Source organism: Drosophila simulans, chromosome 2R, assembly GCF_016746395.2.
Source record: "Drosophila simulans strain w501 chromosome 2R, Prin_Dsim_3.1, whole genome shotgun sequence".
In the NCBI taxonomy this organism is placed as follows: domain Eukaryota; kingdom Metazoa; phylum Arthropoda; class Insecta; order Diptera; family Drosophilidae; genus Drosophila; species Drosophila simulans.
This window is the reverse complement of record NC_052521.2, coordinates 5179638-5206889: the sequence shown is the minus strand read 5'-3', so window position 1 is coordinate 5206889 and position 27252 is coordinate 5179638. Positions and strand designations below refer to the sequence as shown.

The 27252-nt window shown below is 47.3% G+C and overlaps 10 protein-coding genes across 20 annotated transcripts in view; 5 read left to right on the top strand and 5 right to left on the bottom strand.

The window, feature by feature from the left end:
* Positions 1-8356, top strand: part of LOC6733441 (diacylglycerol kinase 1) — a 41408-nt gene extending 33052 nt beyond the window's left edge. For all 4 annotated transcript variants that reach the window (XM_039291302.2, XM_039291303.2, XM_039291304.2 and 1 more), the window contains 4 exons: positions 5223-5378; positions 5492-5720; positions 5781-5962; positions 6021-8356. In XM_039291302.2, the coding sequence (XP_039147236.1) occupies positions 5223-5378; positions 5492-5720; positions 5781-5962; positions 6021-6110 (657 nt within the window). In that variant the 3' untranslated portion in view covers positions 6111-8356. The remainder of the gene's footprint in view (positions 1-5222; positions 5379-5491; positions 5721-5780; positions 5963-6020) is intronic.
* Positions 7655-10802, bottom strand: LOC6733440 (ubiquitin-like-conjugating enzyme ATG10). 2 transcript variants are annotated; one of them, XM_044922376.1, is made up of 5 exons: positions 10695-10802; positions 8892-8991; positions 8670-8826; positions 8298-8612; positions 7655-8241 (listed from the first exon to the last, which is right to left on the bottom strand). In XM_044922376.1, exons 2-4 carry the CDS (start codon positions 8985-8987, stop codon positions 8347-8349), a joined length of 519 nt encoding a protein of 172 aa, XP_044778311.1. In that variant the 5' UTR covers positions 8988-8991; positions 10695-10802; the 3' UTR covers positions 7655-8241; positions 8298-8346. The 2 variants fall into 2 exon arrangements, with proteins under 2 accessions (XP_044778311.1, XP_039147240.1); XM_039291306.2 differs by lacking the exon at positions 10695-10802 and having other exon boundaries at positions 8892-9007.
* Positions 9080-10701, bottom strand: LOC6733439 (tRNA (adenine(37)-N6)-methyltransferase). Of its 2 annotated transcripts, XM_016167601.3 has the most exons (4): positions 10553-10701; positions 10282-10462; positions 9748-10222; positions 9080-9693 (listed from the first exon to the last, which is right to left on the bottom strand). In XM_016167601.3, the coding sequence occupies exons 1-4, from the start codon at positions 10612-10614 to the stop codon at positions 9233-9235; spliced, it is 1179 nt and encodes a 392-aa protein (XP_016026390.1). In that variant the 5' UTR covers positions 10615-10701; the 3' UTR covers positions 9080-9232. The 2 variants fall into 2 exon arrangements, with proteins under 2 accessions (XP_016026390.1, XP_016026391.1); XM_016167602.3 differs by having other exon boundaries at positions 9080-10222.
* A 276-nt stretch (positions 10803-11078) lies between the features above and the next one.
* On the top strand, positions 11079-12594 carry LOC6733438 (proteasome subunit alpha type-6). 2 transcript variants are annotated; one of them, XM_016167298.3, is made up of 4 exons: positions 11079-11234; positions 11292-11391; positions 11454-11630; positions 12010-12594. In XM_016167298.3, exons 2-4 carry the CDS (start codon positions 11316-11318, stop codon positions 12489-12491), a joined length of 735 nt encoding a protein of 244 aa, XP_016026387.1. In that variant the 5' UTR covers positions 11079-11234; positions 11292-11315; the 3' UTR covers positions 12492-12594. The 2 variants fall into 2 exon arrangements, with proteins under 2 accessions (XP_016026387.1, XP_039148104.1); XM_039292170.1 differs by having other exon boundaries at positions 11150-11167.
* Positions 12574-14490, bottom strand: LOC6733437 (deoxyribodipyrimidine photo-lyase). Of its 2 annotated transcripts, none has more exons than XM_002080458.4 (3): positions 14349-14490; positions 13023-14294; positions 12574-12961 (listed from the first exon to the last, which is right to left on the bottom strand). In XM_002080458.4, the coding sequence occupies exons 1-3, from the start codon at positions 14388-14390 to the stop codon at positions 12608-12610; spliced, it is 1668 nt and encodes a 555-aa protein (XP_002080494.3). In that variant the 5' UTR covers positions 14391-14490; the 3' UTR covers positions 12574-12607. The 2 variants fall into 2 exon arrangements, with proteins under 2 accessions (XP_002080494.3, XP_039148102.1); XM_039292168.2 differs by having other exon boundaries at positions 13023-14279; positions 14349-14430.
* Positions 14491-14637: 147 nt separating this feature from the next.
* LOC27209276 lies at positions 14638-16105 on the top strand. The gene is made up of 2 exons (XM_016184730.3): positions 14638-15182; positions 15474-16105. The coding sequence occupies exons 1-2, from the start codon at positions 14757-14759 to the stop codon at positions 15804-15806; spliced, it is 759 nt and encodes a 252-aa protein (XP_016026386.1). The 5' UTR covers positions 14638-14756; the 3' UTR covers positions 15807-16105.
* Positions 16106-16479: 374 nt separating this feature from the next.
* Positions 16480-17926, top strand: LOC6733436 (lysosomal aspartic protease). Its single transcript, XM_002080457.4, has 2 exons — positions 16480-17494; positions 17558-17926. The coding sequence occupies exons 1-2, from the start codon at positions 16577-16579 to the stop codon at positions 17816-17818; spliced, it is 1179 nt and encodes a 392-aa protein (XP_002080493.2). The 5' UTR covers positions 16480-16576; the 3' UTR covers positions 17819-17926.
* Positions 17927-18901: 975 nt separating this feature from the next.
* Positions 18902-21172, bottom strand: LOC6733435 ((Lyso)-N-acylphosphatidylethanolamine lipase). Of its 3 annotated transcripts, none has more exons than XM_016167600.3 (2): positions 20655-21172; positions 18902-20366 (listed from the first exon to the last, which is right to left on the bottom strand). In XM_016167600.3, the coding sequence occupies exons 1-2, from the start codon at positions 20787-20789 to the stop codon at positions 19137-19139; spliced, it is 1365 nt and encodes a 454-aa protein (XP_016026385.1). In that variant the 5' UTR covers positions 20790-21172; the 3' UTR covers positions 18902-19136. The 3 variants fall into 3 exon arrangements, with proteins under 3 accessions (XP_016026385.1, XP_016026384.1, XP_044778575.1); XM_016167599.3 differs by having other exon boundaries at positions 20942-21171; XM_044922640.1 differs by lacking the exon at positions 20655-21172 and adding an exon at positions 20450-20611.
* Positions 21173-21606: 434 nt separating this feature from the next.
* LOC6733434 (tubulin--tyrosine ligase-like protein 12) lies at positions 21607-23611 on the top strand. The gene has a single exon (XM_002080455.4). The coding sequence runs from the start codon at positions 21692-21694 to the stop codon at positions 23570-23572; it is 1881 nt and encodes a 626-aa protein (XP_002080491.2). The 5' UTR covers positions 21607-21691; the 3' UTR covers positions 23573-23611.
* On the bottom strand, positions 23608-27164 carry LOC6739310 (activin receptor type-1). Of its 2 annotated transcripts, XM_016172187.3 has the most exons (8): positions 27035-27164; positions 26443-26572; positions 26292-26327; positions 26010-26085; positions 25288-25946; positions 24752-25162; positions 24469-24694; positions 23608-24407 (listed from the first exon to the last, which is right to left on the bottom strand). In XM_016172187.3, the coding sequence occupies exons 1-8, from the start codon at positions 27093-27095 to the stop codon at positions 24258-24260; spliced, it is 1749 nt and encodes a 582-aa protein (XP_016026382.1). In that variant the 5' UTR covers positions 27096-27164; the 3' UTR covers positions 23608-24257. The 2 variants fall into 2 exon arrangements, with proteins under 2 accessions (XP_016026382.1, XP_002080490.2); XM_002080454.4 differs by lacking the exon at positions 26292-26327.
* Positions 27165-27252: the final 88 nt, after the last annotated feature.

Sequence of the window (27252 nt, the reverse complement as noted above, 5' to 3'; positions counted from 1 at the left end):
GGTGTTTTGAGTATAGATAGTATCTATTAGATACCTTCTTATCAAAAAGGGGATTTCTGTAAATGGCATATATTTGCTAAACTGAAGTGTATGTAATGTAATGCCTAGAATGCATCCTACTGCTCCTTGGCCTGTGACTCCGATTAGTTGCATCCACTAATGCCAGGCAGTCATTCCGGTTCCAGATTCACTCCGTCACATGTCAGATGCTAAGCCGGCGGTTGTCATGCCATTTCCATTCGAACTCGCTCCGCTGCTCGTGTTGCCCATCCGGTTTCAGGTCCACATCCACATCCCTGCCCATGTCCGTGTCCGTGTCATCGGCAGTGGCCACATCCGGCGTAACAAGAGCAGCTATGGCGCCATTTTCATAATTAGTGAGGACGAGCTGTCGTGGCTGTTGACATGGGATTTGCAGTTGACAAGCTCGCTGGCCAGGCTTAATTTGATTATCCGAGGAAATCGCATCGCCTGGCATCACAAGTCCTTAGCCTTTGTCTCGAACTGATTGCCGGAAAATTCGGCCTTGTGTAGGTGTACGGCAATCAAAACAGAATTCTTAATTGGAAATTTGCGTAACTTTGTCAAGAGCGTCGGGGTCTTTACTCTGTATTACTACAGACTTCGTATTTATTTAGCTTCAATGCAATTTATGAATTACCTCGTCCATCAAGATTGTATTTGGTTTTGATTAGGTTGTCGGCAGTCATTGTTCGTACATTCTAAGGCAATTAAATGAGGTTTGGAAAACTCGTTAGATATTTAGTCAAAGTATTGAGTAAAATACACGAGTACTATAAACTCGTAGATAAAGATATCACTTTGCACTTCAAGCGATTCTTACCAAGATTTTTGCATACTCCCTGCTATCCTGATTACTCAATAGTCTTTAAAGACCAATAATATTTGCGGCAAGTGTCCCGCTGATGGCCAAGTGAAGCGACTCGGCTTGGCTGTTCAATAATTCATTTAAGTCGACTCAATCATTTATTCAGCGTTTAGGGCAGGAGGCCGCATATTTCCGGCGCACATAGCCCAAAATTCAGCCCTCAAAGCCCGCAAATGAATATCCTTTGGGGCGGGCAACGGTCTTTCAGATGCAAATTTGCGAGGAACGCAGTTCTGCTGGCTACATTCATAACCGCGGAGCTCAAACAAAGGCGCTGCAACAAAGAGTGGCGATGGTTCCGCATCCCCAGGAACCATGAATCGTGCCTGGGCGATTAGTCAAAGACTCGGGCGCGTTGCAACGCATTTTGCATGCAAAGTGGCTGATTTCCACAAAAGTCGAATGCCACACGCCCGTGGCTCAGGTGCAGATACAATTACACATACAGATACATATACCGGTGCAGGTGTAGAATAGCAGGATAGCAGACACAGATGCAGATACAGATACAGATACTTTCGCATCTTGAGCTGGGGGAGCGGGAGCATGCAAACGAGGTGGCACACAATCATCAGCTGCGCATTTGCATCATTGATGCTGCAATGCTTTCGATTGGCAGGTGCAATTTGCACTGTTTGCTTGCACTTTTGCGGGCTTTCGAGACCAAACTGCCCCGAAATATCGGGCAACACTCTTCTGCAATGCAAATTCACTTAACTCGAGAGTCCTGCCAGCCGGAATTCCCGAAAAACTGCAAATAGCCAAGAGCGTTTAGATTAATGAATTGTATGCCCAGGCTGTGGGCAGCACGAAACTTGTGTCATTATAATTTCCAGCAAGTGTTGAATTAGTAACGCCAAACACCGCAAAGTCAGGAAAAGAAACAGATTGCGCCCCAGGGACCAACCTATATACATATAAAATTAGAACGCCCACACACCCGCTGGCAATAAATAGGATGTTGGATAAAACTTTGCCCAGTGGCGTAGCGTCCTTTTGAATAATTTAGTATGATGTGCGATATGGGCACAAGGACAAGGAGCAGGGAAGCTGGGAGCATCAAAATCACAGATACTCGCACTTTCAGCGGCCTGCACTCCGCTTATCAGGCCGGGATTTAGTGGAGCCATAAAGTAAAGTTAAGTGACAACTTTACAGCTCGGCCTGGCCGCAGAAATGAAACGAAATGAAGGCCAAATGAAACGGCAAGTCGCACAAATCAGCAGGCCGACGATGTCCTGGCCCCCGTTTCCGTTTCGTGGCAGAGTGCAAACTCGCCCATTGCTCGCTCCATGTACACAGAGAGGAAAGGATATAAAGGATATAGGCAGGCGCCTCATCAATTTAACATCTTAAATTCTATATATTACTTATAGTAGTTATTTGATATTGATAACTAAACGAGTGGATTAAGCTACACTTTCTACACAATTGCTTTATTAACTGAATTGAAACATCTGAATTCAAGCACCTTGGCACTCAAATCTCAAGATCACAGTCTAATATCAACCATTATGAGCAGCAATCAACTCCTAATGCATTTCTGATTGATGAAAGTCATATGGAATACCTAAACGATCTGCAGCACACCCAGGAGCCACTAAGCTCCAAACCTTTTGTAGTTGCTGTGTACGCGCAGGATGTGTGGGAGGATGTGGGCAAGTGGGTCCTGCGTAAGGTCACACCATTTGTCAAGTGGCGGCTAAAGCCGAAATCCTTTTTGTGCAAACATTTTGCGCTCCCCAGCGCCACAGAATTCAGCCTAATGCTCCTGCCACAGAGCGCCGGCAATTGCAAACCAGATCCCACAAAATCCGCACCAGAGCCGAAATAAAAATGTGCGCCCGTGTGGAGGTAGGGGGGGTTGGATCCTTTAGGATTGGGTGTGGATTCGGGCTTGGGTTTCCCCATATTCGGTGTGTGTGCGTGTGGCGTGTTAGTTTATTTATGACTTGATGTGCGTCTGTTTAAACAGTAGGCGTCTACAGGCGAAGTGATGGCGATGATGTTATTGCCGTTTCTGCTCGTGCTCCTCCTCCGGCTCCAGTTGCCGGGATTTCACTTGTCGGACACATTTCACACGGAGAGCTCTTTGTCCTGGGCCCATCACGAAATCCATTTAACACTCATGTACATGAACATGTGTCTGGTCTGCCAGGGAGCGCTCCGGTTCAAGTGGCCCAGCTCCTTGGGCGCGAGCATCCTTGGGGAGAACGGGTGGATCCGGAGCGGGAGCAGGAGGAGGAGGAGGAGCACTCTGCCCGGGTAATACAGCATGAAAAGTATTTCACGCTGACGCCTGGGTTTAACGTCAAACAATTGACGTTGAACGCCAACTTGTGCGACGATAATAAAAGTGCGAGTTTAAGCTACTTTTGGGAGTTCAGCGCAGCATTTAGCCGGCGAATCTGTCTTTTCGGATAACTTTGGCCAGATGGTAAAGGGGGTACTATCATGCTATAGTTTTTATAAGTTTGTGTGACTGTAGGGTTATAGTTTTTACAGATTGCAAGGGAACTGGATGGAGTTGTTAACAATCAATAGTTCAACAATTATCTGTAAGCAAAGCTTATATTTTTATAAGCCTAACTACCAAATCCATTGGCTTATATACTGCACTGGTAAATAATCTTATACTTTTCATTTAGATACAACCATTAGCATTTCTTCAACTTAAGGTATAAAATATGTTAAGTACTCTATAAGCTAGAGTAGTTTTGCCAATTTCTAGCTTGTTTTTGGCTCACTCTTGCGTGGAGAAGTGGCTTTTCATCGCGGAGTCGTCATCACTGTTTTGGGGAACGGGGAAACTGGCAACTGGAGGCTGTTATGGAGTTGATGTGTAATTGTCTGAGCTTCGACTTTGACTTCGGCTCAAGTTTTATGTGCCAGGACGCAGAGATAGGAGGCTGGATGCGCATTTTATGGAAGGGCTTTTTGTACCTGAGTTGCGCATACGCCCCGTTGCCTTGAATGGGATTTGGTCTTATCTATAACTGCTCGCATTTTCCCAGCTGCCTGCCAGTTTGGGTACACAAATTATTTCATTAGCCTCACACCTCCCTCGCCCTCTTTTTTTGCCCATCCTTGGGCAACGTGCCGCCTTCTATTGCTGAAATGTCGTGCCATCGGCAAACTTTCCCCAATGCAAACAAGCTGTCAGCTCGTGCGGTCTGCCCGCCTCCGCCGACAAGGAGTAATGGGTATGGTGCGGTCGAGGCATGCTAATAAGCTGGGCTGTCACTAAATTAGTTTACCGCACAGGCCGTGCATAAAGTGACATCGGAGATGGGGGAAGCGGGATGCGGGATGCGGGATGCTGCTGAAGCTAATTAAAAAGTTTTTCGTCGATTTTTCGATTTTAAGCTCTGGCAGGCGCTCGCTCATGTTGACAATTCAATTTGACGTCGAGCGGTAATAAATCTTATTTGCCGTGCAACCAGCAGGCCGTAATTGAAAGTCCTGCCGCCACCACGTGCCCTCAATCCGGCGGACAAAGGGACCGGAGGCGCGCGTGCCTGTGTGTATTTGCCGAGCGACATGCATAACAAATGCGTTGGCAGCCAGTGCAACGTGTCGTATGAGCAACGCGGCCCACAGGGCGGGCACGCAACCGAATATCCGCATAAGAAATTAAAATGCAACCGTCCGCCCGATAAGGGAGACTCCCTCCCTTCCACCGCCCGTCTTCCGTGAAATGGAGTTGCCCGAGGCTACTCCCTTCTGCACGGAAAGGGAGCATCCGGCACGTGAGCTCACCCAGCACACACATAGGAGGAGGCTGGGTAAATAGCACTGCTCCGCAATGGATTATGAGAATAGCAGGCTACTGCCAATTGCTTTCAGGTCCTGCCCAAATCTGATTAAATTACACTTGGCATTTGTTTCACAAGCAGAATATTTCGCATTCCATACCCTTTATAGGACTAGGTGTGACATTTTTGCTATACTAATTCAATCTTAATGGACAAAGACAAGACTTGAAGCATTAAGCTACTTGATAAATTCCTGAGATTTCCAAACACCTGAGATGAAAAGCTCCTTTGCCACCCGCCGATTGCTAATATAAATTAGGTGTCGTACCTAAGGCTCGGCCACAAGATTAATGAGCATTGCTGCGGTTGGACCAATCGGATCCAATCCAAGTGGTTTGCCATGGCAGCCATGGCAGGAGTGTCAATCTAATTGAGATTTCTGGGAAAGTCTGAATGGCAAATAGCAATCGCGGTCGAGTGCAATCCGAACGTGACCCTGAATGGCGCGCTATCCAGCTGACCTTTCAACTGGCCTCGCACCCAACTCATCCCACACCGCACTGATTCTGTTTCCCCAGGACGCCGCCATCTGCGTCAAGTTCCACCTGGAGCGTGAGAAAAACCCGCACAAATTCAACAGCCGCATGAAGAACAAGCTGTGGTACTTCGAGTATGCAACATCCGAGACATTTGCGGCATCCTGCAAGAATCTCCACGAGAGCATCGAGATTGTGGTAAGTGGATGGGGAAGATGCAATCGATGTGGCGGCCACCCGTCGTCCGTGATTCATTAGCGGATGCTGGAACGATAGCTGCGCAGCGTGTAACCTTCGCTCCGTATTTGCAGTGCGATGGCGTGGCCCTGGACTTGGCCAACGGACCCCACCTGCAGGGAGTGGCCCTGCTCAACATCCCGTACACACACGGCGGCTCCAACCTGTGGGGCGAGCACCTGTCCCAGAAGCGGATACGCAAGAGCGCCGGCCCCTTCGGCAAGAGCAAGAAGCTCCGCGCCGGCGACAAGGAGTTCTCCGCCACCAGCTTCAATTCCGTGGACCTCTCGGTGGCCATTCAGGGTAAGGCAACTATGACCTTTTTGGATATATGTGAACTTACTCAACACATGTCCTTTCTAGACTTTGGCGATCGGCTCATCGAGGTGATTGGGCTGGAGAACTGCCTGCACATGGGCCAGGTGAGGACTGGACTCCGCGCATCGGGACGTCGCCTGGCCCAGTGCAGCGAGGTGATCATCAAGACGAAGAAAACATTTCCCATGCAGATAGATGGCGAGCCCTGGATGCAGATGCCCTGCACGGTGAGTGATCTACAAACTGATAATGGTGAATCAGTCTAATTGGATTTCCTCGCTGCAGATCAAGGTGACCCACAAGAACCAGGTGCCCATGCTGATGGCACCGCGGTCGGAGAAGGGACGCGGATTCTTTAACCTGCTGTGCAGCTGATTCAGGCGCAGCGCATCGAGCGACTTCATGGGCCGGAGTGCCCAGGAGTCGGCCGATGAGCTGGATGATGACTTTCGGATCGTCACTAGAAGCACCACCGTCCACAACATAGCCTAGCGTCAATAGCTTTAGCCCAGTCCACCCGCGATCGCATCGAATTGGTTAACCCTAGGTTAAGGCTTCCCTTATGATATGACATGATATGATATGATATGTGTAGATCTGCTATATGTGTATGTATTCTTGTATGCATGTATGTCGAGTGAGTTACAGAGCTTTATATTTAGTGTTAGACTAGCCAAATATACAACCGAGTCAAGTCCATTCCAATGGCATCCGAGTGCGGTGGCTGTATATATACATACATAGCAATACTGCGACGGCTTTAGGCCACCGGATATTTTAAGAACACACTTTAAAAGCGATAGCATAGCGAAATTTGTCCAAAGATGCAACTGAAATGAGACCAACCAAGCAACCAGAACAACAAACCAAACACAAAAACCAAACAGCTAATAGTAGTGCGAATTTTATGCCCTAGGCTAAGTACGAGTATGTAATTTATTCCGTCATTTATAAGCAGTGGCGGGTGTTGCTGGGATCGACAGGATATATGTATACGTCTACCGACGTATGTAGAACCAACACACATATCATTTGATTTCCGACTCGAGATTTTGCATTTGAGCAGCACTCGCCACTGAACTACGAACCTAACTTTTATTTTTTTTGGTAATTTATATTGTATATAGCGAAACAAATGTAACTTGGCATGATGCAAGTGTCAACTAAATGGTGCAGCTTTAAACGAAATTTTATATATGAACACATATATTGAGAGGACACGAACCGGATGTTGAACAATACATACATAGCATATATTTATTGTATATTTCGTATAGTCGTATATGTATGTTAAGTGCCAATAAGGTCCTCACAAATACAATACTCATAGAAGAATACCCTACTTTTCTCACCCCCATCAGTAAATTTAACCGCCCAGGTAAATTTCAAATCGAAAAACCACATTCCAAGAATTTCCCAGACCACGTGTACATTTTTGGACGCAAAGCACTAAGTAGTGCAAATCTGGTAAAGTGAAATCACCAATAATCTTGTTTGTTAAACGTAGTGTCCCTAGAATCAAATAACTACTAGCTGATAGTTATTGAATAGCACGCAACCAAAGAGCACTATTTTTGAACTATTAGGTAATATGAGAGGCACTTCTCAGATGGAATGTTAATTGGATATACTCGCAATATAATGTGTCCTTCGAATCGTTACGCCCCCTAAGTAGTTTGGAATATTAAAGCTAACTTCGAAGACGAACCATAGTTTCTTACATACACTTCTCACACCTAATGTTATGGAGCGCGTCGACTTATCCTAGTCATTTGCCGAGTCCAAATTGAGTTCTCCTCGTACGTGCCATCCTAACCCTTGGACCTTGGACTTCCTCAGCAGGATATCCGCACTGCACACGATTAATTCTTAATGTACGGACGTGTATACTGTCGAACTACTATTGCAAACCAACGTAATATACATAAAAGTCGATTTAATTTTGCAAATAAACATTTTCAATGCGATTCCCCGCGCCCACGAGTCCTCGGCTCCGCCAGGAAGACGGGGATTTGGTGCCAGCGCCGGGACGCCGCTAATGCCACACAGTAGCCAGTTAACATTAATTATAAATGAACCACTTAATATTAGTAAAATGCAAAGCAAAGCGGCTCAGCAAGGCCACGCTTGTGTACAGTACAACTAGATGTAAGCGTATACCTGTCTAATGTTAAATCGAAGTAATCGAAAAGTAGCTACTAGTTGATATTACCAAGAAATTACCAAGAAATGAACGAAAATAGCAAGTGGAACTTGAAAACTATACACTACGTTAAGCGATGATATATTAATGCCTAAGTAGTTGAATGTATCGCCTAAGCGAAGTTATAATCTGTGTACAAAGCTGGGTTCCTTTCGTAGCTCCATTAGATTTTCGTTTTCAACTTAAATTATTCACTGATGTGCTGCTTCAGGTGTCATGTCATGCTACGACCCTACGCCCCATGGATCTTCACTCGTGCCGAGAACTGGTGGCGATGGGGTCCCAAGTTAAGGTGTAACCACTCTAAAATAGGGAACGAAATGTAAAACTGTAAAGTGCATAAGCCATATTATCCATACATGTATACTCCTATAACCAGTGTTTAAAACAACCACCAATAAATTCAAATTACGTAAAATCTTGGCTTAAGCCGTACGCATTTTGCAGGTGCAACTGCACATGTGGTCCGTACAGACTGATGAAGGTAAGCACCTGGTTGGAGCTGGGCTTTCCGAACTGCTTTAGCACTTCGGCGGTGCGGCATGGATGCAGTGCCATGAAGGGTCTGAACAGCACCGGGTGATCCATCTGGGTGAGTATCTGGTGGAGATCGCTGGCCTTCGATTCGGGCATGAACAGTCGCCAGATGGCCTCCAGATCCAGAAGGCTTCCATCTATGAGAAGAGGGATTATTTGCACATCTAGTGAGATTTTGTGACATAAATAAATACCTGATCTGTGTGCCTGGAAGAACAACATTGGTACTTGATAGGAAACACTAAAGACCACATGATACTCCACACTAACCAACTCAGCCGAGTTGTCCTTGCCACCTTGGCATTTAATCTTTTGACTATATTTGAGGTAGGTATTCGGTTCATTCGAGTCCTAAATTGGGATGGAAAATGTATAAATCAATTATGCCGAATTATAAAATCCGCACTTGGTGATACCTTTTGCTCCAACATCCAATTATCACCCAACTTCTGGGACATTTCAAGGAACTGCTTGGCCTGGCCTAAGAAATCTTTCCAGCTCAAGTCGCCCATAATGCTGAAAATAAAGTAAAAAAATATGCCTGTTAAAATCTTTAAACACTTTAAATACCCACGCGTTAAGATACTTGAAAGAAAACAATTTATTTGCGTGGGAAACAAGCCTCATACATATATTTAAGAATGTCCTGTATTCTAGAGCAAAATTGAAACGCCAAAGGTAAAAGCTCCTCAACACAATACACTTAAGCTTAACACAAATCGTCAATTAACGAATATCAATTGCAATAATCCATAAGTTAGGCGCTGCGCAGGTCGCCGTCCAGGGCGGTAACCTGGACATTCTCGTTGCGCCGGACCTGAACCACAGTCACCGTGCCGGCCTTGTCATCGAATTTGCACGTCACCGTGACCTCCCGCAGCTGGAAGGTAAATATTTGCGAGCCGTATTTTGTGCGCAAGTAAACGGAGCGCGGATCCGCCTCCAGAATGTCCACGATGCACTGCTTCTCCACCTGCAGCTCCTTCAACTGCGCCTCGGCATGCTCGTTAAAGGTCACGCTGAGTCTATTGCTGGCCACCACCCAGTTGGGCACTCGCACGGCGCTGGGTGGCGGCAGAATAGCATCAGCTCCAATGCCCGCGGTTCCGCTGTAGCCAGCTGCTCCATACAGCTCCAAGTCCGATTCCTCTCCGTCAGGCTCCTGTCTAGAGTCGTAGAAGTCCAGGCTGCTCTCATGCGGTCCAACAGACGTTCTTCCTATCCGGGACAAGAACTTTAGTTGCATTTCTGCTTGATGCTCGTCCAACGTACCTGAGTCAACGCTCAAGGATGGTGCATCGTAGTGTGGAATGTAGGGCTTAATGTCCAACACGGGTGTGCCGTCTACCATGTCCGTACCAAAGAAACTAATAGTGGCGTTCTCGATCTTCTCAATCTCCACCAACGAGAGACCAATGGGACACGGGCGGTGTGGAGATCGTGTGGAAAACACACCCACCCGCTCGCCGCCGAGGCGGGGAGGCGCCACCTTAGCCTTGGGGTGGGCATTGTTGCGGTGGAAATGGTAGATGAGCCACAGATGCGAGAAGTCCTCCAGTCCCTCCAAGGAGTGCTCCGGATTGGTGAACACACCGTCGTTGAGTTGGATGATACCCCGCAGGCGACTGCCCACAATTGACTGCCTCGGCACGGCCCGCTTCTCTGGGAACGCTGTCCGGATCACTCCTATAGGCCGAAAGTGTGCGTAGTCCTCTCCCAAGCAGTTCCCTCCATTGGTATGATTGCTCTAAGGATTGGGTGCGAGGTTTGTATGTGTCTTTCAGTGTGTGGGAGGGTCAAACGCACCTGACCTTGGCTAGTTTGCTGGTCCTGTGTCTGCTGCTGGTGCTCCTGCTTCTCGCCGGCGACCTTGTCCTTGGCGCTCTTGTTGTTGTTTGCACACCCCTCGCAGCGGAAGTCCTGCAGCAGGCGGGTTATCGTCTCAATGTCCTTGCGCTGCACATGCTGCAGGTTGCGCACTTGCTGCCTGCATCATGGTCAAGGCAAAATCGGTGTGAACTTGAACTATACCAGTAGCAAAAGGACACTCATGGCAATTTGCCTGTCTTAAACGCACCTGAGATTGTTGATCTCGTTCCGCGCGATGGTCAACTGACTCTTCAGATCATCCTCGTGCATTTTCGGTGCCGGTAACGCGCACTTGACTCCCAAATAATCCGCAATTGCAGCGTTCTCCGCTGTTATTGACCAATATTTACCTCGTATTCTCAATGGTTACATCCAGCTAGAGTTGGCCATCACTTACGCACGGCACCGCGACGTTATCGATTGTCGATAGGTTTAACTGTGATTAGTTACGGCCAACTGCCTTAATTCCAGTTAGATCTAGCTTGTGCTAAATAGCTTTTTTTACTAAAGAAATTTTTTCGTAAACATCAAAAAAGAAATTATATACGATATATAAATATAGATATATACATTATTAATTTATCAATTTACTTATGTTTGTAAACATTTTATTTTACAAATCACTTTGCTCTATTTTTAAAAATTTACAAGAATTCCCAATAAATATTGGAATGTGTAACCATTTTTTAAGCTTAGCTTAACTATATTTGGCTTTTTCCATATATTCGATTTCAACGATAAACGATAGGTCCCAGCGCGCGTTGCTTTTTGGTATTTTTTAGGTCCATTTTCGGGCTGGGAATGACAATCTGAATTTTGCACAGTAGGTTCGATTTGAAGCGACATTTTCCCTGCTATATACAAATTTGTAAATTTTAATTGTTCAAAAGGTGTGTTGCTTGCGGCAGACTTGAGAACTGCATTTTAACCGGCGTTATCTATTGCAGCTACCGAAGCAAGAAGAAAGCATCATGTCTCGCGGAAGTTCAGCCGGCTTTGACAGACACATTACGATCTTCTCTCCGGAGGGACGCCTCTACCAAGTGGGTGAGTATCCTCGCACTTGCCGCTCCATTGCATCCAGTCTGACATTTTCCTTTCCCCGCCAGAGTACGCCTTCAAGGCTATTGCCCAGGAGAACATCACCACGGTGGCGCTGAAGAGTGGTGACTGTGCCGTGGTGGCCACCCAAAAAAAAGTGACCGAGAAGAACATTGTGCCTGAAACGGTGACCCACCTATTCCGCATCACCAAGGACATTGGATGCGCAATGACCGGACGCATGGGTAAGAACCATAGATACTTTAAATTCTTATTAATCCCGGCATGATTCGAGTCATATTCCAGCCGAGTTAACACAGAGTTATTCCATTTTTGATAGGGGTTTCTCGAAATTCTAGGGATAAATGGGTGTGATTTTCTATTTCAATTCATTTATTCTGTCTGTCGAAAGTCCGAGAAGTATGGTAGGGTCTTTCGAACTGTTTTTCACTTATGATTGTGCTAAAATCAGAAGCAACAGCTTGCCAGCTTGCCAGACATTAAGGCAAAGGCGTCTAGCGTGGAGCCAACTCCAAAAGTAGTTTTCACTGGGTGCTTCAGCAAGAATAAAGGTCATATCAAACCAAATGTCACTAAATACTTAAAATTATTTCTCTCCCCTAGCTGATTCCCGCTCACAGGTGCAGAAGGCCAGATACGAGGCCGCCAACTTCCGTTACAAGTATGGCTATGAAATGCCCGTGGATGTGCTGTGTCGTCGAATTGCAGATATCAACCAGGTGTACACCCAGAATGCCGAGATGCGTCCGCTCGGCTGCAGCATGGTGCTGATAGCGTACGACAATGAAATCGGACCCAGCGTTTACAAGACGGACCCGGCTGGCTACTTCAGCGGGTTCAAGGCCTGCTGTGTGGGTGCCAAGACTCTGGAGGCCAACAGCTATCTGGAAAAGAAGTACAAGCCCAACTTGTCCGAGGAGAAAGCGATTCAGCTGGCCATCACCTGTCTGTCCAGCGTGCTCGCTATAGACTTCAAGCCGAATGGCATTGAGATCGGCGTGGTCAGCAAGTCTGATCCCACTTTCCGCATTCTGGATGAGCGGGAGATCGAGGAACACCTTACCAAGATCGCCGAGAAGGACTAAGTTCTGTCCCGCTAGCTGTAATTTTGTCATATTTTATAAAGCCTCTCCTTGGATCTATGGTTAAATAAAAAATGCTCTTGGCTTGCATTCAAAACAAAGGCAATTCCAACAGCGTTTTATTTCTTCTTGTGCACCTTACCGCCGTATCGCATGACAAAGGCGTTTACATCGAATTTGCGGCGGCATCCTTGATAGTTCATGTAGCGAACCTTACCGAAGATAGCCCGCTCCTTCCAGCCCATGTCATGGACGCCGCCTATGGACCACATGCAGCCGACATAGCCGTTGGGGTCGCGTCCATCCAGACTGTACTTGTCGTTCAGCAGGATCGCGTACTCCAACGCCTGTTCCGGTGTCGCAGTCCATTCCAGAATCTTTTTGGCCCAGTACATGCGCAAAAAGCCGTGCATTTTTCCCTCGCGCACGAGCTGCAGTTGCGCCGAGTTCCACAGGTCGTCATAGGTGAGAGACTAGTGAAAAATTATAAAATCATTTTAGTCACAAATCAAAAGAAAAAGATTCCTGGTGAACCTTCTCTAGTTCCTCTAAGTTGTAGCAGGGATCTCGCTTGTCCTTTCGATGTGCATCCAGCGTTTGATATGCCCAAGAACTAAGACCTTTAAGACTATCATAGTGCTCGTTGTAGAAGCAAAAGTTATCCGCCAGTTCGCGGCGCACAATGGCCTCCTCGCAAAACGCATCCGCCGAGGCTTTGTGTTGCCCTCGAAACCGCTGCACCTCCAGAGCACAGCGCTGAGCCGAAATATGACCAAAGTGCAGCCACGGCGAGAGTCCGGACAAGGCGTCTGCCGTGGGATCGTTTCGCTTGTCATTGAAATGGCGCAAACGACGACTGCAGAACTCGTAGAGCTGCTGGCAGGCCGCCTTATAGCCCGGCTTGGCCCACTGCACCTCGTCCACTTCCATGTCGCACTGCAGTGAAGCATAGGCAGCTGACCAGTCCACGGCTTTTACATTCTTGCAGCCAGTTCCATGAGGATGCTGCACAACCGGTGGGAATTCGCTAAGGTACTCCCCTAGCTTGGAGTTGATCTTGTTGCGGATGGTACGCGCAGCGTACTCCTGTTTGTCGGAGGCCACCCACAACGGGACTACATTGTGAGCATCAACTTGCACCAACGGCACGGTCTGGGGCAGTGCCTTGCCCACATCCTCGACCCATTGCCGGGGCAAACGCAGCGGAGCAAAGTCACAGACAACGGCTCCGATGTCCTTGGATTTCACAAATTGTGGCAATTTTTCCACAGCAGGGCCCATCAGCAGGTGAAAAGGTATGTCCAGGGCGCGACACTGCTGCTCCACCTCCTGCAGGCCGCCCATCATGAATTTGTAGTGCCTGATAGTAGCATTCAGGAATTTGGGAACTAGGCAAAATACCACGGTTAAGGGTAATTCCAGCTTGAGAGCCAGACGCTGCGCAAAGAGCAGTGCCCAGTTGTCCTGGACGCGTCCGTCGCGGGACATCCAGTAGACGACGCCGCCTAGGCTGGATTCCTTTACATCTTCTGTTTTGGACAGAACGCGCACTCGTTTCTTCCGAAAAGAGAATTCCTGTATGCTGGCTGCCGTGCAGACTCGCTGGTGTTCCAAGTGGGTGAGAAACTGCTCGAAGTTTTGGTAATCCGGCTTAGAAACCAACAAAGCCTTCGATGTGGAGGCCTCCTCATCACTGCTTTCCTGGTCACTTTTGGGCTTGGAGCTGGCTTTCTCGCTTTTTGCTGCCTTTTTGGAAGGACCTGCCTTCTGCGCCTTTGTACGCTTCATCGCCTGCAGCGGAAGAACCTGAACATGAATGAAAAATCCTGATTTGATTTGTACTAATTTGATTTAACCCACGATCTTGAATGATTCGCGCCAATATGAAGCGAGTGTAAACATAACTGTATAACGATATGGCGACTCTATCAGCTGTTCAATGAGAGAGAAAAAAGGCCAGTGGTCGCACTCCAAATACTCTACATTGAGGTAAGCTTCTGTGCATGGGAAATTATTATTAGCTCACATAAATAAGAATTAAATATTATGTTCAAATTATAGGAGTACATTTGTTGTTAGGAGATTATTTTATTTCTAGATGATTCTATTTCGCAAATATTCCCTAATATTATGTTATGCGGTCAATAGTACCGCATACGATACACAGCAGTTATCGATTACAAAAAGAGTGCAGCTCTGAAAGCGCACGTTGAAATTAAACCGATTCTTTACTGTTTTATATTAAAATGTATTATATTGGAAAAGAAAATGGACGAAACTGTGGACGAAGCGGCGTTTAATGCCAATATCGGCCGTATTGCTCGATCTACGCTTTTGCACGATGCTGAACAGTCGATCCACAGGGAGTTGATCGACTACGCTGTGGCGTCATGCCGCCTGTTTTACATTCAGGATGCTTCAGCCTGGAAGGAATGGAACACCAGGAACGAGGCTTTCAGGGATCTCACTGCCAAGGAAGTGTGCCATTTATTCCTAACCGAAGTTCTGCCCCAACTGGACAACTATCAGCTTCCGGAGATGGCCCAAAAACGCCTCAAGCTTCTGGATCTGCATCCGTTCTTCAGGCGAGTTGACCAAGGCTACCAGTATACTCCGGATTGTGACCTTGCAGCTCGGTTTGTAGTCCAGCCTCAGAAGCATTTTATCCAACCTGAAGATATCAAGAAGATGAAGGTAAGCATATCTGTCGGCAAATCATTTTGATATAAATTTGCTATTTACACGCATATACATATATGCATGTATCTACATAAAATCGCTTTCGTTAATAAAAAATATGTAGCTTTATTTATTTATGACGCTGTATTTGCACATTATTCCAATATATTTACAGTGGTCAAACCTTTAATCTATCCTTATGCAGTTAATATTGTTTTTACCAGGCACATGACATTTTTAGTCTTATAGTATATCTCTCTTTCTTAATGTACAAGTACAATATTAATTTTTGGTCGATTTTTATAGAAAGGCGATTCACTGAAAAGATGTCAAACCGTGCTCATGGAAAGCGATGAAATGGAGCAGAAAACCTGCGTTGGGTATCGAAGCAAAGTCACCCTGGAGTCCGCCGTTCTCTTCTCGGTACTATTGTCCACCAACCATGAGCTTTCTATTGGGAAGATGCTCGATATGAGTGAGATTCACGAAAGACTACGGCGCGCCAAACAGTCATTCGAGGATACTGCTAGAGTAACTCCGTTCCGAACGAACATTGACGACCTAATCTCCGATTTGGATGTCTGTGCTAAGGTCAAGTCAAAACTTTGTCGAGTAATAAGTGATTGTAAAAAGTACTAGAAAGGATTAGCTATTATTAAGGATAGTTGAAAACCAACTGACTATTTCGAAAGTCTTGCCCAGTCTGTGCACAAAGTTTTCTTTGACTTCCGAATTCGGTTTTAAACATTTTATATTGAATTTATATCTTTTGTCTATATTTAATACTTTTATTTGCTTTTAATCAATAGTATAAAATTATTTCTCTGAATTTTAGGTGACTATAAGAAGTCTACTTTTTGTAATATTTTAGAACCATGTAAGCTCAAAATATTACTTACTATTCATATTTTAATACATAATTCCCATGTAATCTTGAATTTATTAGAATTTATATATAAAACTTAAGATTTGAAATTCAGCTTCGACCCGCTCCCAACGATTTTTATCTTTATTATTATTAATATATTAACGTTGCTCCTCATAATTGTTAATAGTTTGCTCATAAAAGCGTCTTAAAATGAAAGATGAGAAAAACTTTTTAAGCTTTCGCCTAATGTCTCTGGACTAAGATCGTAGTGATGATACATGCTCTTCCTAAATGTGTAGAAATAATGATAGATTTGTAGTATATATATAAAAGCGAAATATTAAAAAGAAAAACATTCCGAAAACTCAAGAATTCCATTAGTTTCCAAAGAAACTATCGAATCTCTCTAGTCAAAACGACGCGCCAAGCAAAATTTAGTACATTATCTGTGCTGAATCATTTTCGCTGTACCGCAATATTTAATTAACTGCAGCGATCATTGCAGTTTTAGCTACCAGAGAAGCGAAACATAGAACTCGAAATGCAGAAGGTTGCACTGCTGCTAGTCGCCTTCCTGGCTGCGGCCGTGGCCCACCCGAATTCGCAGGAAAAACCCGGATTGCTGCGTGTACCGCTCCACAAATTCCAGTCGGCCCGCCGGCACTTTGCGGATGTGGGCACGGAGCTGCAGCAATTGCGCATTAGGTACGGCGGAGGCGATGTGCCGGAACCGCTGTCCAACTACATGGACGCGCAGTACTATGGCCCAATTGCCATTGGCTCGCCGCCGCAGAACTTCCGTGTGGTTTTCGACACCGGCTCCTCGAACTTGTGGGTGCCGTCCAAGAAGTGCCATCTGACCAACATCGCCTGTTTGATGCACAACAAGTACGATGCCTCCAAGTCAAAGACCTACACCAAGAACGGCACTGAGTTCGCCATCCATTACGGCTCGGGCAGCTTGTCTGGATACCTGTCCACGGATACGGTGTCCATTGCCGGCCTGGACATCAAGGATCAGACATTCGCCGAGGCGCTCAGTGAGCCGGGCCTGGTCTTCGTGGCTGCCAAGTTCGACGGCATCCTAGGCCTGGGTTACAGCTCCATCTCGGTGGACAAGGTGAAGCCGCCATTTTACGCCATGTACGAACAGGGTTTGATCTCCGCTCCGGTGTTCTCATTCTACCTGAATCGCGATCCCGCCTCTCCCGAGGGCGGTGAGATTATCTTTGGCGGCTCCGATCCCAACCACTACACTGGTGAATTCACCTACTTGCCCGTTACCCGCAAGGCCTACTGGCAAATCAAGATGGATGCCGCCTCCATTGGCGATTTGCAGCTGTGCAAGGGCGGTTGCCAAGTGATCGCTGACACCGGCACCTCACTAATTGCTGCTCCCTTGGAGGAGGCCACCTCTATTAACCAGAAGATTGGTGGAACTCCCATTATCGGTGGTCAGGTAAGTACCATGCTCTAAGTTCTCACATTAAGCACTGCTAATCCTCTTAATTTTCTACTCTAGTATTTGGTTTCTTGCGATCTCATTCCCCAACTGCCGGTAATCAAGTTTGTGCTGGGCGGAAAGACTTTCGAGCTCGAGGGCAAGGACTATATTCTCCGTGTGGCTCAGATGGGCAAGACCATCTGTCTGTCCGGCTTCATGGGCATGGACATCCCCCCACCAAACGGACCCTTGTGGATTCTGGGTGACGTTTTCATTGGCAAATACTACACCGAGTTTGACATGGGCAACGATCGTGTGGGCTTCGCCGATGCCAAATAATCGAACAAAGAAAAGTATACTTAAAATTTAAATTGTAAACATTATCGATCGATCCAATGGCGGATTTCTCCGAAGAACCTATGGAATATATATATGTAATAGCTATAACATTTCTTTGTTTGATTGCGAGTTGTTTATGCGAAATCAGTTGAATGTTTTTGCTGGCTCTGCTCTTTGTGATAGCGCACAAAGCTTTATACTACATATATTATGTTTGTGAATGTGTTTATGGTATTTGTCATCATTAGTGGCGGGGCTAATTGAAAACGAATGTACATGGCTGCTTTTAGAGCTTTTTCACTCAATTAATTTGTATAATATACTTTTCTATACAGTGAAAAGAGCTTGTATCAGACAGTTGATAAGAATTCTCTGGGGATCAACGACTCCTCCTTAGTTGCCATTTAATGCAAGTTCCTCATTACATTCAAGAAATTTGATAAATCAGCTTTCTTTTCAATACTATATGATGATGTCATTCAAATGTAGTTTTAAATAATGGTGAAATTCCGATAATAGATAATTCAATACACGAAGATTTAAATGATGGACGAAATTATAAAAAGGCAATAAGAAGCGACTAGCTTATAATTCAAGCCCGGGTCCAATTTCTTTCAGACTTTTGAGTGGTGGTTTAAGCCAGTGAATCATTCACTAATGGAATTAGGCGCAAATTTTAGAGAACCGCTACCGTTTTCACCTACATATTTCCATTGTTTTGCTGGCTATCAGCTAACTCGAGATAGCCTTAGACCCAAACCAAAAGAATTGAAAACAAGTGGCGCGTGTGGGATCTTCCGGATCGATGCCAAGTCTGACGTATGTTGGACACCGACTGTATTCGTAGAGAACTTTTTGGCGGAGCTACGAATTCCTCCAGTGGTTATCAACCGAGTTATCAATGGAACTCTATGCGCGTTGACAATGCCCCTGAAGTGACCTTTGTACTCTGACTGAATCAGCACAAATGAACGATAGCTGCTAGAGAAGCGCTTGGTTACCAGCACAATCCATTACACATAACTCATTTCTCTATGAAACTTATCTGCCTAGGTCACTGGAGAGAAGATGTTTCGAGCTGAGTTGATTTGCTAACAAAAATAGATATATATTTAAGCTATTTAAAAACAGTGCGTATAACTTGAAAATCTCAAAAATATAAATAAGAATAGTGCTTCATTTCTGACTGTAGAGTAAAAATAGCGGCTAATTGGATAAGATGACCATTTAATACTAGGCAAAGACACTAAGCTAATAGATACAGGCTGGCAGGCGAGCTGTGATTTGTTTGGTTCTCAGCGAATGCCGCTGCTCCTGCTCACTTCGGTTTGATGTTCGCCGCCAGTTCGTCGGCAGTCGGCGTGGATGTGTCGGCTGCGGTGACAGGTTGGGGCACCGGCTGCACTTCCGGCTGGACCTCGACCGTCTTCGCTGTGCTCAGGCTGGGCTCGCGCTCCTCGTCGGACTCGGTGGACTCGCGGATTAGCTGCAGGGGCGTTATCAGCTTGCCACCGGCCACCTTATACATATCACAGGTCTCGTTCACGTAGCGGTTGAACACGTCCGGCTTGTCAGCGTATACGTGGTGGCCGGCGCCCGTCACGATCTTGATGTCCACCATGTTGCTGCCGCGCTGCGACTTGATCTTCTCTCCCGACGACGAGTCGATCCACGACCGGGAGCCGTAGATGAACGTGATTGGTATGTCGCTGCGCACGTCCTTGATGCGGTGAATCATGGGGTGCTTGGCCCATCCGAAGGATTGCATCATTGTGTGGAAGGCGGACTCACCGCTGGGGTTCTGCGCATTGCACTGGTGTATGTACTGCGGCAGCAAGTTGATGTCCTCCTCGATGGTGCTCTGGAACTTTCGCATAATGTCTGGCCGCGTCTTTTGCACCACCCACTGGCCAAAGGGGCCGGCGGCGCGCAGAGCCCACAACGGATTAAGCGGGGTCAGTACTCTAGCTATGGCCCGCACCCAGAGCGGTATTGTTTTGCCGTTGGTCGAGTCCGAGGGCTTCTCGGGGAAGCCCCAGGGATCGGCCAGTATGAGGTGTTTCACACGCTCCGGGTGTGAGAGGGCGTAGCTGGAGGCAATGAAGCCGCCCATCGAGTGGCCCAACAGAATCATGTCGTTGATGTTCATCTCACGGCGCCACTCCTCTACCGATTTCACAAATTGCTTCTCGCACACCAGCGCATCCTTGGCGAACAACGGCCGAGAGCTGCGACCGAATCCGAGGATGTCCATGGCGTAGACTGGTCGGCCCTTGGCAAAGGCATCGAGGTTCATCACCCACAGGGCAATGCCTGCGCCCAGGCCATGCAAGAGCACCAGCGGCACCTCCTTGGACTCGGTATTCATGCTGATGGTCCAGATCTTATCCGCTTCGCCCACCGCCGGCCCGATGTCCACGAAGAAGCCGCGGTAGGGCAGCTTCACGTACGACAGTATCTTCTTCTCCACGGCACGCAGCATAGTCGGTGAGCTGGATGTCCAGTTACACAACCATTTCCAGAGAAAGAATCTATTGTTCCGGGGATCCTGCAGGTGAGAGATGAAAGTGACGAGTGAATTTGGGGTGTTGCTGGGGTGAGCGTTGGGAGCGTTGTGGGTTCGATGGGCACCTCTAGCCGCTGGCTATGTCATCCATGCCAGGTGGTCCGACCCAAAAATTACTTAACCAGCGGCTGTCGGTTAATTGCGCAGTTGCTAGCGAAATGTGGCTGGGTAATTGGGTATATCTTTTGGGGATTTTCGTGATTTCACAGGGCAGGGCCGACTACGATGCTAAACTGAACCTGGGCCTGGGGACCTGCTCGCCCTGCTTACCTCTAGGTCCATGGACGGTTTGGATTCCGATCCCAGCGCAACTGTTGGCTGCGGCAGGTTCGAAATAGTGACGCTGGCGGACGCGGGCGTTGGATCCACCACGCCGACGCTCGCCAATGCTAGCGGTTCGCTCATCTCGCTCACGATCGACCTGATCTGATCACTCACTGCTGATTTCTATGGTGTGTGCGGGGGGAGTGTGGTATCCTAACAATAATGTTTCGCCAACATTTGCGCGCTACATACGTGCGTACCCGTCGAAAGTCGAGAGTTTCATGAATACTGACACGGGAGTGAATTCGGATTTGTAGCACTAGTACTGCCGAGTTGGGATGACTTTGTACTTCTGCTAGTGCTCCGCGGAAAGTGGCCTAGCTTGCTCTGATTCAAGTTCCGTGTCGCAATTACATGTTATCTATTCTAATGGTGAAATACTTGTTGTTGTTGTTGCTAATCCAGTGGGAAGAGCGACTAACGCATACAGGCGCACTTAGCAGGCGGAGTGCGGTCACACCATCAGCTGCTGGGCCGATCAGCTGGCCGCCGACAGTGCTGGTCAACGGTTAGCAGTGGTGGCGAAAGGGGGATGTGGAAACAGAGGACAAGATTTAAAATTGAATTTATCATGTTAAAAACTGGTTAAAATATATCTTGTATTGCCCAATAAACGGTGAATTATTAATATTTAAACCAAGCTTTACAGAATGAAACACACTTTTTATTTATATTTTTATTCCAATATTTTATTCCAGTTTTTTCCAATTGGATTAAGGAAGAAGAGCAATTTTGTAAGGATTGTGTTGTTCTATTTTGGGTTCGCGCCTAACTTTTTTTTTTGAAAACATACATTTACTAGTTTTATATTCAAACCAGATTCCTGAAAATATCGTAGCAATGGAGCCGAGTCCTAAAAGTGCAGATTTCCTCCGCGGGAGGCCACAAAGAAGAAGAAACACGCATCACTGGACCCCGGCGTATACGGTCACTTTAACCGGGTCGTGCTCCAAGAGAATTCCTTTTTGCGCCCCGCTCTGCACATGGACGGCATAAGCAAGTACAACGAGTTTGTGGCGCTGCACAAGCCGCAGCTGGAGTCCTCCGGTGTTCCGCTGATCTTTTGGCCGGCTCTGTTCCAAAAACTGACCACGGAAACCTTCGATGCCGGCGAGGCACTCCAGTTGATGCTGATCGACTACGATGAGGATGAGGAGCAGAATCCGGCCGAGGACGACGACAGTCCCAACCCGGTGTTCGCACTGGGCGTTGCCCGGGAGCAGGGCATAAAGGCCTGTGATCCTCAGGCCATCTATTTGATCGATCACGCCTGGACGTTCCGGCTGAACGGGGCTCGGCAGCAGCTGGAGCAGTATCCGCAACTGGCGGACCGACTTTCGGCCATCACTGGCGTTGACCTTGAGCTGGAGGATCGGGTCGACAAGATCCTGCGCCGCCTGTGGAAGTACTGCCACGCCTACTCCATCGGCAGCGAAGGCTTGTCGGACGAGGAGCGCCAGCCCATTTGGTATGTGATGGACGAAGTCGGCTCGGCGGTGAACCACTCAGACGATCCCAACTTTCGACTTGTCCCGCTGCTCTACCTGAACACCCAAACCACGTACAGTGTGCTCTTTCCGATTCGGGACTGCGATGTCAGAGAAGCGGTGACCCGCGATGTGCTGGAGCACGTGGCCAAGGATGCGCCCCAGCGGGCTGCCCTGCTTTTGCCCTGGCGCGATGCCGACCTCACGGGCGAAAGCTTCTTGCAGGTTGAACCCCGGGCAGACTACTTTACCAGCGGTCACATCCCTGAGACCTATCCCAAAGGCGATACTGATCCACTGCCAGCTAGGACACGTTGCGATCCGCTGAAGGTGTATGCAGAGTACGAGGTGGTGCGCCGTCATCTAACTTCGTCCGAGTTCATCCTAGTTAGCAACGCAGACGAGGCGGATGTCCTGTGGCTCACACACCACTTCAAGAATTTCGAGGATTTTGCCGATAGTTCGCCCGGCAAGTTCATCAATCAGTTTCCCTTCGAGTACGTGATCACTATTAAGGATCTCCTCAGCATTGTGGGCCGCCGGGCGGCCAAGGAGCACCATGATAGCCTTACGCTGGAAACGTTTCCGTCATGGTTGCCCACCACCTATAATCTGTCCACCGAACTAAAGGAGTTCGCGGCCTACTACCAAACGAGAGCAGCCAAGGGCCTCGACAACCACTGGATTATCAAGCCCTGGAACCTGGCCCGCGGATTGGACACACACATCACGGACAACATCAAGCAGATCGTACGTCTACCGGCCACTGGACCGAAGATAGCGCAGAAGTACATCGAGCGACCAGTTCTCTTTAGTCGGCAGGAGGTGGAAGGAAGCGTTAAGTTCGATATTCGCTATGTAATCCTTTTGAAGAGCGTCAAACCCCTGAAGGCATATATCCACCGGAAATTCTTCCTGCGTTTCGCAAACCATCCCTTCTCGCTGGATCACTTCGATGACTACGAGAAACACTACACGGTGATGAACTACCAGACGGAGGCGCAGCTGCATCACGTCAAGTGCGACGACTTCCTGACCCTCTGGCAGGAACAGTATCCGGATAACGATTGGTCGGCTCTGGAGCAGCAGATCTGTAGCATGCTGCTCGAGGTGCTTCAGTGCGCCAGTCAAGCAGATCCACCCTGTGGCCTGGCTCCTTGTGCCCAATCCCGAGCTCTTTACGCAGCTGACATCATGCTGCGGTGGAAGGACGACGAGGAGAAGGTGATGGAGCCCCAGTTGCTGGAAATCAACTGGACTCCGGACTGCAAACGCGCCTGCGACTACTATCCCGACTTCTTCAACGACATCTTCCGTCTGCTCTTCCTAGACGAAGAAAACGACGAGAGCTTCCGTGTACTGACGGCGGACAATTGACATTAACCCAGCCAATAAACCCAGTTATCCCAAAGTTAATGCCTATTCGTGTATTTCATTTCGTTTAGACTATACAAAACTTAAATAGCTTGCCATTTGTACAATATACAAGTAGGTGTGTATGCTTCTATGCGTGGGTAACTAAGTCCTAAAGGCTTAACTAACTAAGATAGCAAGTCAGTTGGTGGTGTGGCTTATGGTTCTATCATAGCATGGACAAGTTCTAGAGTTATGAATTTTGTGTAAAGTTCAAAGAGTGAGCTTAAATTTAAGGCGTTTACAATTCTCAATTGCAAATGGCACTTGATGAACGATGAATAATGGTAAATAGTGAAATGACAACTTTACAGGATGATATCCCAAGAACATACATTAGAGTCGATGTTAACTTTAACTTAAGGCAATTTCAAAGGCACCCTTTTCAGGCTAGGCTCACGGTGGAACGGAAACGATAAAGTCAATCCAAACATAAAGTAAATATGTTAAAGTCTTCTATATAACTATAAGCTCCCAAGGGTCTTGTACTTGGATTAGTTTGCTTCAACACGCAGGATCTTGGCTTAGCTTTGAATAATATACCTACGAACTAATAGTGTGAAATGCAGGGTATGTCAATGAATGAATCTTAGACTACCTAGGTGGTACACCTAAATTACCGCTTACAGCTAAGGCTCGACTACAACCACTAAACGCAGACCTCGTCGAAGTCCAGGCGTATCTTCTCGTCAGCGGAAGCCAGCTTATGTATAGTCTTTTTGATGCGCAGCGCTGGCAAGCGCACGTTGGGGTTTTGGTGCCAGCACTCCTTCATGAGCTTGGACATGCCAGCCATTAACTAAAACAAATGAGAATAATGAGATCATAGATCCTGGGAATGGCAATCAATAGCGACTTACCGAATCCGAGCTCCAGCGATTGGGAATGGAGGGCCTGTAGTTGTCGATGCAGACCACCTTGCGCATATCCTCGAAGCTGGGATCCATTGGCACCACATCGTAGAAGGGCACCTTGTACTCCTCTGCTATGCCGCAAGAAATGGTGCGACGACAAACCTCCCAGAGGACAAGTCCAAATGCGTAAATATCTGTGCGGCGCAGTGCTTCGAAGCATTCTAAATCAATGCTGCAATAAACAAATTGTTAATGTAAAAATATTCTTTTTTGTACTGCCAATACGCACCTTTCATCTAGAACCTCTGGGGCCATGTAGCGCTTGGTGCCCACTTTGGGGTTGTTGCCCAGGTCCAGTTGTCCCGTGACGTGCGAATGGGTAACGGCCAGTCCGAAATCGGCTATCACGCAGGAGCCGTTCGAGGTGACCAGTATATTCTTGGACTTCAAATCGCGGTGGGCCATAGCTGGCTTGCCTTGCTTGCCGAATATCTCTGTGTGCAAGTGCACCAGCCCATTAGCTATGGACAGGCAAATCCATACCATATCGTTGTGGCTTAGGGCGTTACGGTTTAGGTGATCAAAGAGCGAGCCCAGTGGATAGTAGTGCGTCATCAGCCAAAGTTGGGTGCACGAGTTGCGCGACGTCATGTCGGAGCCGATGAATCCGAGAATATTTTCATGTCGTAGCAATATGGTGCTGAAAAATAAAGTACGATTATTAATGATTCATAGAGCAACAGGTAGTGATGACTGGACTAGGGCACGTTCCTTCATGGGAAACTGTTTAACAAATTACAGAGTCACAAATAATCTGGTACTCACCTGTAGATCTCTGTCTCCCGCTTCCAGGACTCCTCGTCGCGACTGAAGAATATCTTGACGGCGATGCTTTCACCATGCCAGTGACCGCGCCAAACCTCGCCGTATTTGCCTCGTCCTATGCACTCGATCAGGGTGACCTGTTTGGCTAGCGTACGCTGCACCAGCAGCGGCAATCCGCTGCCCGAGCCAGAGGTCACCGAGTGCTGCAGATACTCCCTCAGCGTACTGTCACCGGCGCTGGTGGCGCGGAGCAGCTCATCATTGACCAGATACGCCTCCGGGTCCTGTTTGGTTCGCGAGGCAGCCAGACGCTTGCGATGGCTACGACGAATGAAGAAGATGGTCACCGCGCCCAGCATAGCGATCACCAGAAAAGGACCCAGAACGGCGACGAGCATCTTGCTTATGCTACTGGTATCCGCGGTTATCACCGTCACATCATTGTTGTCGAATGGCAGCAGTTCCGGAAAGTCTCCCTCATTGCAGTAATCGCCGGCACAGCAGACCACATTGACGAACTTCCCCGTATTGCGTTTACTGGGCCCGTTGATCTTCAAAGAGTTCTGGCTGCAGATCATGGGCAGTTGATCCGGCGAGGTGCTGCAGCCGCGTGACTCCTGCACCTGACCATCGGCATCGCGGGTGCGCGACTTCCAGCACTGTTGAAGTTCGGAAATTAAGTTACTTCTTAGTTTTAATCAAGTATAAGGTGGAGTACTCACCTGAATCGCATTCTGGCAGGTGTGGGTAAACTCATAGGGATCCCGACAAGGCGGCTCGCAGGAGTAGCATTTGTATCTATTAAAAAGAAGAGAGGGTTAAATAAGATCTATAAGGAATCTTTCATGCTAACGTGGAGCTTATAATTGTAAACATTTGGATATAGAAGTATAATATACTTATTAAATATCTTGAAAAAAGGGTTTTTAAAAATTATGAATATTTTCAAATTTTTAACTTAAAGTTAACCAGTTTATGATGTTCATGAGTCGTGTAGGTTTTACCTTCTCTTCATGCGGCGCTTACTCTTAATGTGTCTCCTAATTAGGGATTAGCAGCATGGCAATTGGGAGGGAAAAGATGTTAGCCATACAGTGTCTTTTGGACGGAAGCGGGGGCTACAAGCTATGGGTTCAAGACTTAAGAAATAATCACCTGGGATGCGTCTGCACCGAGTTCTGTGGCACGGCCGGTAGCTCCTTGCCATTGAGATGGGCGGATGAGGCCGAGGAGGGCTCCATGTCTAAATCCGGAATGTCCTCGCGCAGATGATCGCTGATTTCGGCTGAAACACAACAAATGCACATTAAACCATATGCACATAGCATACATGTACACACATGGAAGGCCCACCAACACCAACACCACCAGCACAAACACACACACACACACAGGCGCCCCAGCAAGTTCTGTATACACACACGGAACGGTGGTGTGCGTGGGTAAATCATTGAGAAAATGCACTTATGCTGCAAAACGCCCACGACATCCGTTTATATAATACGTTCCGTGGGATCCATCAGGTGCTTCTTTCATCAATCAGCATTCCGCGAGCACTTTTTCGCCTTGGCCTGGCTAAATACGCAACGCAATTGGCCAGAACCGCAGCATATGAAAACAAATCCAAAACACTTAGTGACTTTTCAAGGCATTCTGTGTGGCTCTGAAACCCCTTACAATCGGAATTTTTCTTGCGCACTTTCTTCACCAAGCATTCGGTAATTGATTAACACTAATTAGGGCCCACCTCTGGCATTATTGTACAGCAGAAACATCAATAGAAATCCTAAAAATATATTGGACTCCATTGCTAGAAATGTTATTTGTCCGAGCCTATCGGAACCTATCGATATACTTCTAGCGGGCAGTGTGACCAGTGCTCACATCTATCAACACATAACATATTCCACATAATATACCGGGTCTCTAAATTTCCCAAATGCCCTGCGTAAAAATACTAAAGCA

Bases quoted from the DNA above. Each gene is read 5' to 3' on its own strand.
- LOC6733440 (XM_044922376.1), bottom strand. From the start codon at position 8,987: ATGGGCGACTTGAGCTGGAAAGATTTCTTAGGCCAGGCCAAGCAGTTC. The intron at 8,827-8,891 runs GTATCACCAAGT...ATCCCAATTTAG, and splicing joins ATTGGATGTTGGAGCAAAAG to GACTCGAATGAACCGAATAC. The intron at 8,613-8,669 runs GTATTTATTTAT...CTCTTCTCATAG, and splicing joins CTTCCAGGCACACAGATCAG to ATGGAAGCCTTCTGGATCTG.
- LOC6733439 (XM_016167602.3), bottom strand. From the start codon at position 10,614: ATGCACGAGGATGATCTGAAGAGTCAGTTGACCATCGCGCGGAACGAG. The intron at 10,463-10,552 runs GTGCGTTTAAGA...ACCATGATGCAG, and splicing joins AACGAGATCAACAATCTCAG to GCAGCAAGTGCGCAACCTGC. The intron at 10,223-10,281 runs GTGCGTTTGACC...CCCAATCCTTAG, and splicing joins AGCAAACTAGCCAAGGTCAG to AGCAATCATACCAATGGAGG.
- LOC6733438 (XM_016167298.3), top strand. From the start codon at position 11,316: ATGTCTCGCGGAAGTTCAGCCGGCTTTGACAGACACATTACGATCTTC. The intron at 11,392-11,453 runs GTGAGTATCCTC...TTTCCCCGCCAG, and splicing joins GGGACGCCTCTACCAAGTGG to AGTACGCCTTCAAGGCTATT. The intron at 11,631-12,009 runs GTAAGAACCATA...TCTCTCCCCTAG, and splicing joins CGCAATGACCGGACGCATGG to CTGATTCCCGCTCACAGGTG.
- LOC6733437 (XM_002080458.4), bottom strand. From the start codon at position 14,390: ATGTTTACACTCGCTTCATATTGGCGCGAATCATTCAAGATC. The intron at 14,295-14,348 runs GTGGGTTAAATC...ATTCATGTTCAG, and splicing joins GGCGCGAATCATTCAAGATC to GTTCTTCCGCTGCAGGCGAT. The intron at 12,962-13,022 runs GTTCACCAGGAA...ATTTTTCACTAG, and splicing joins ACTTAGAGGAACTAGAGAAG to TCTCTCACCTATGACGACCT.
- LOC27209276 (XM_016184730.3), top strand. From the start codon at position 14,757: ATGGACGAAACTGTGGACGAAGCGGCGTTTAATGCCAATATCGGCCGT. The intron at 15,183-15,473 runs GTAAGCATATCT...CGATTTTTATAG, and splicing joins AAGATATCAAGAAGATGAAG to AAAGGCGATTCACTGAAAAG.
- LOC6733436 (XM_002080457.4), top strand. From the start codon at position 16,577: ATGCAGAAGGTTGCACTGCTGCTAGTCGCCTTCCTGGCTGCGGCCGTG. The intron at 17,495-17,557 runs GTAAGTACCATG...TTTCTACTCTAG, and splicing joins CTCCCATTATCGGTGGTCAG to TATTTGGTTTCTTGCGATCT.
- LOC6733435 (XM_016167600.3), bottom strand. From the start codon at position 20,789: ATGAGCGAACCGCTAGCATTGGCGAGCGTCGGCGTGGTGGATCCAACG. The intron at 20,367-20,654 runs GTAAGCAGGGCG...TCTCACCTGCAG, and splicing joins AACCGTCCATGGACCTAGAG to GATCCCCGGAACAATAGATT.
- LOC6733434 (XM_002080455.4), top strand. From the start codon at position 21,692: ATGGACGGCATAAGCAAGTACAACGAGTTTGTGGCGCTGCACAAGCCG.
- LOC6739310 (XM_016172187.3), bottom strand. From the start codon at position 27,095: ATGGAGTCCAATATATTTTTAGGATTTCTATTGATGTTTCTGCTGTAC. The intron at 26,573-27,034 runs GTGGGCCCTAAT...GTTGTGTTTCAG, and splicing joins GCTGTACAATAATGCCAGAG to CCGAAATCAGCGATCATCTG. The intron at 26,086-26,291 runs GTAAAACCTACA...TCTTTTTAATAG, and splicing joins AAGCGCCGCATGAAGAGAAG to ATACAAATGCTACTCCTGCG.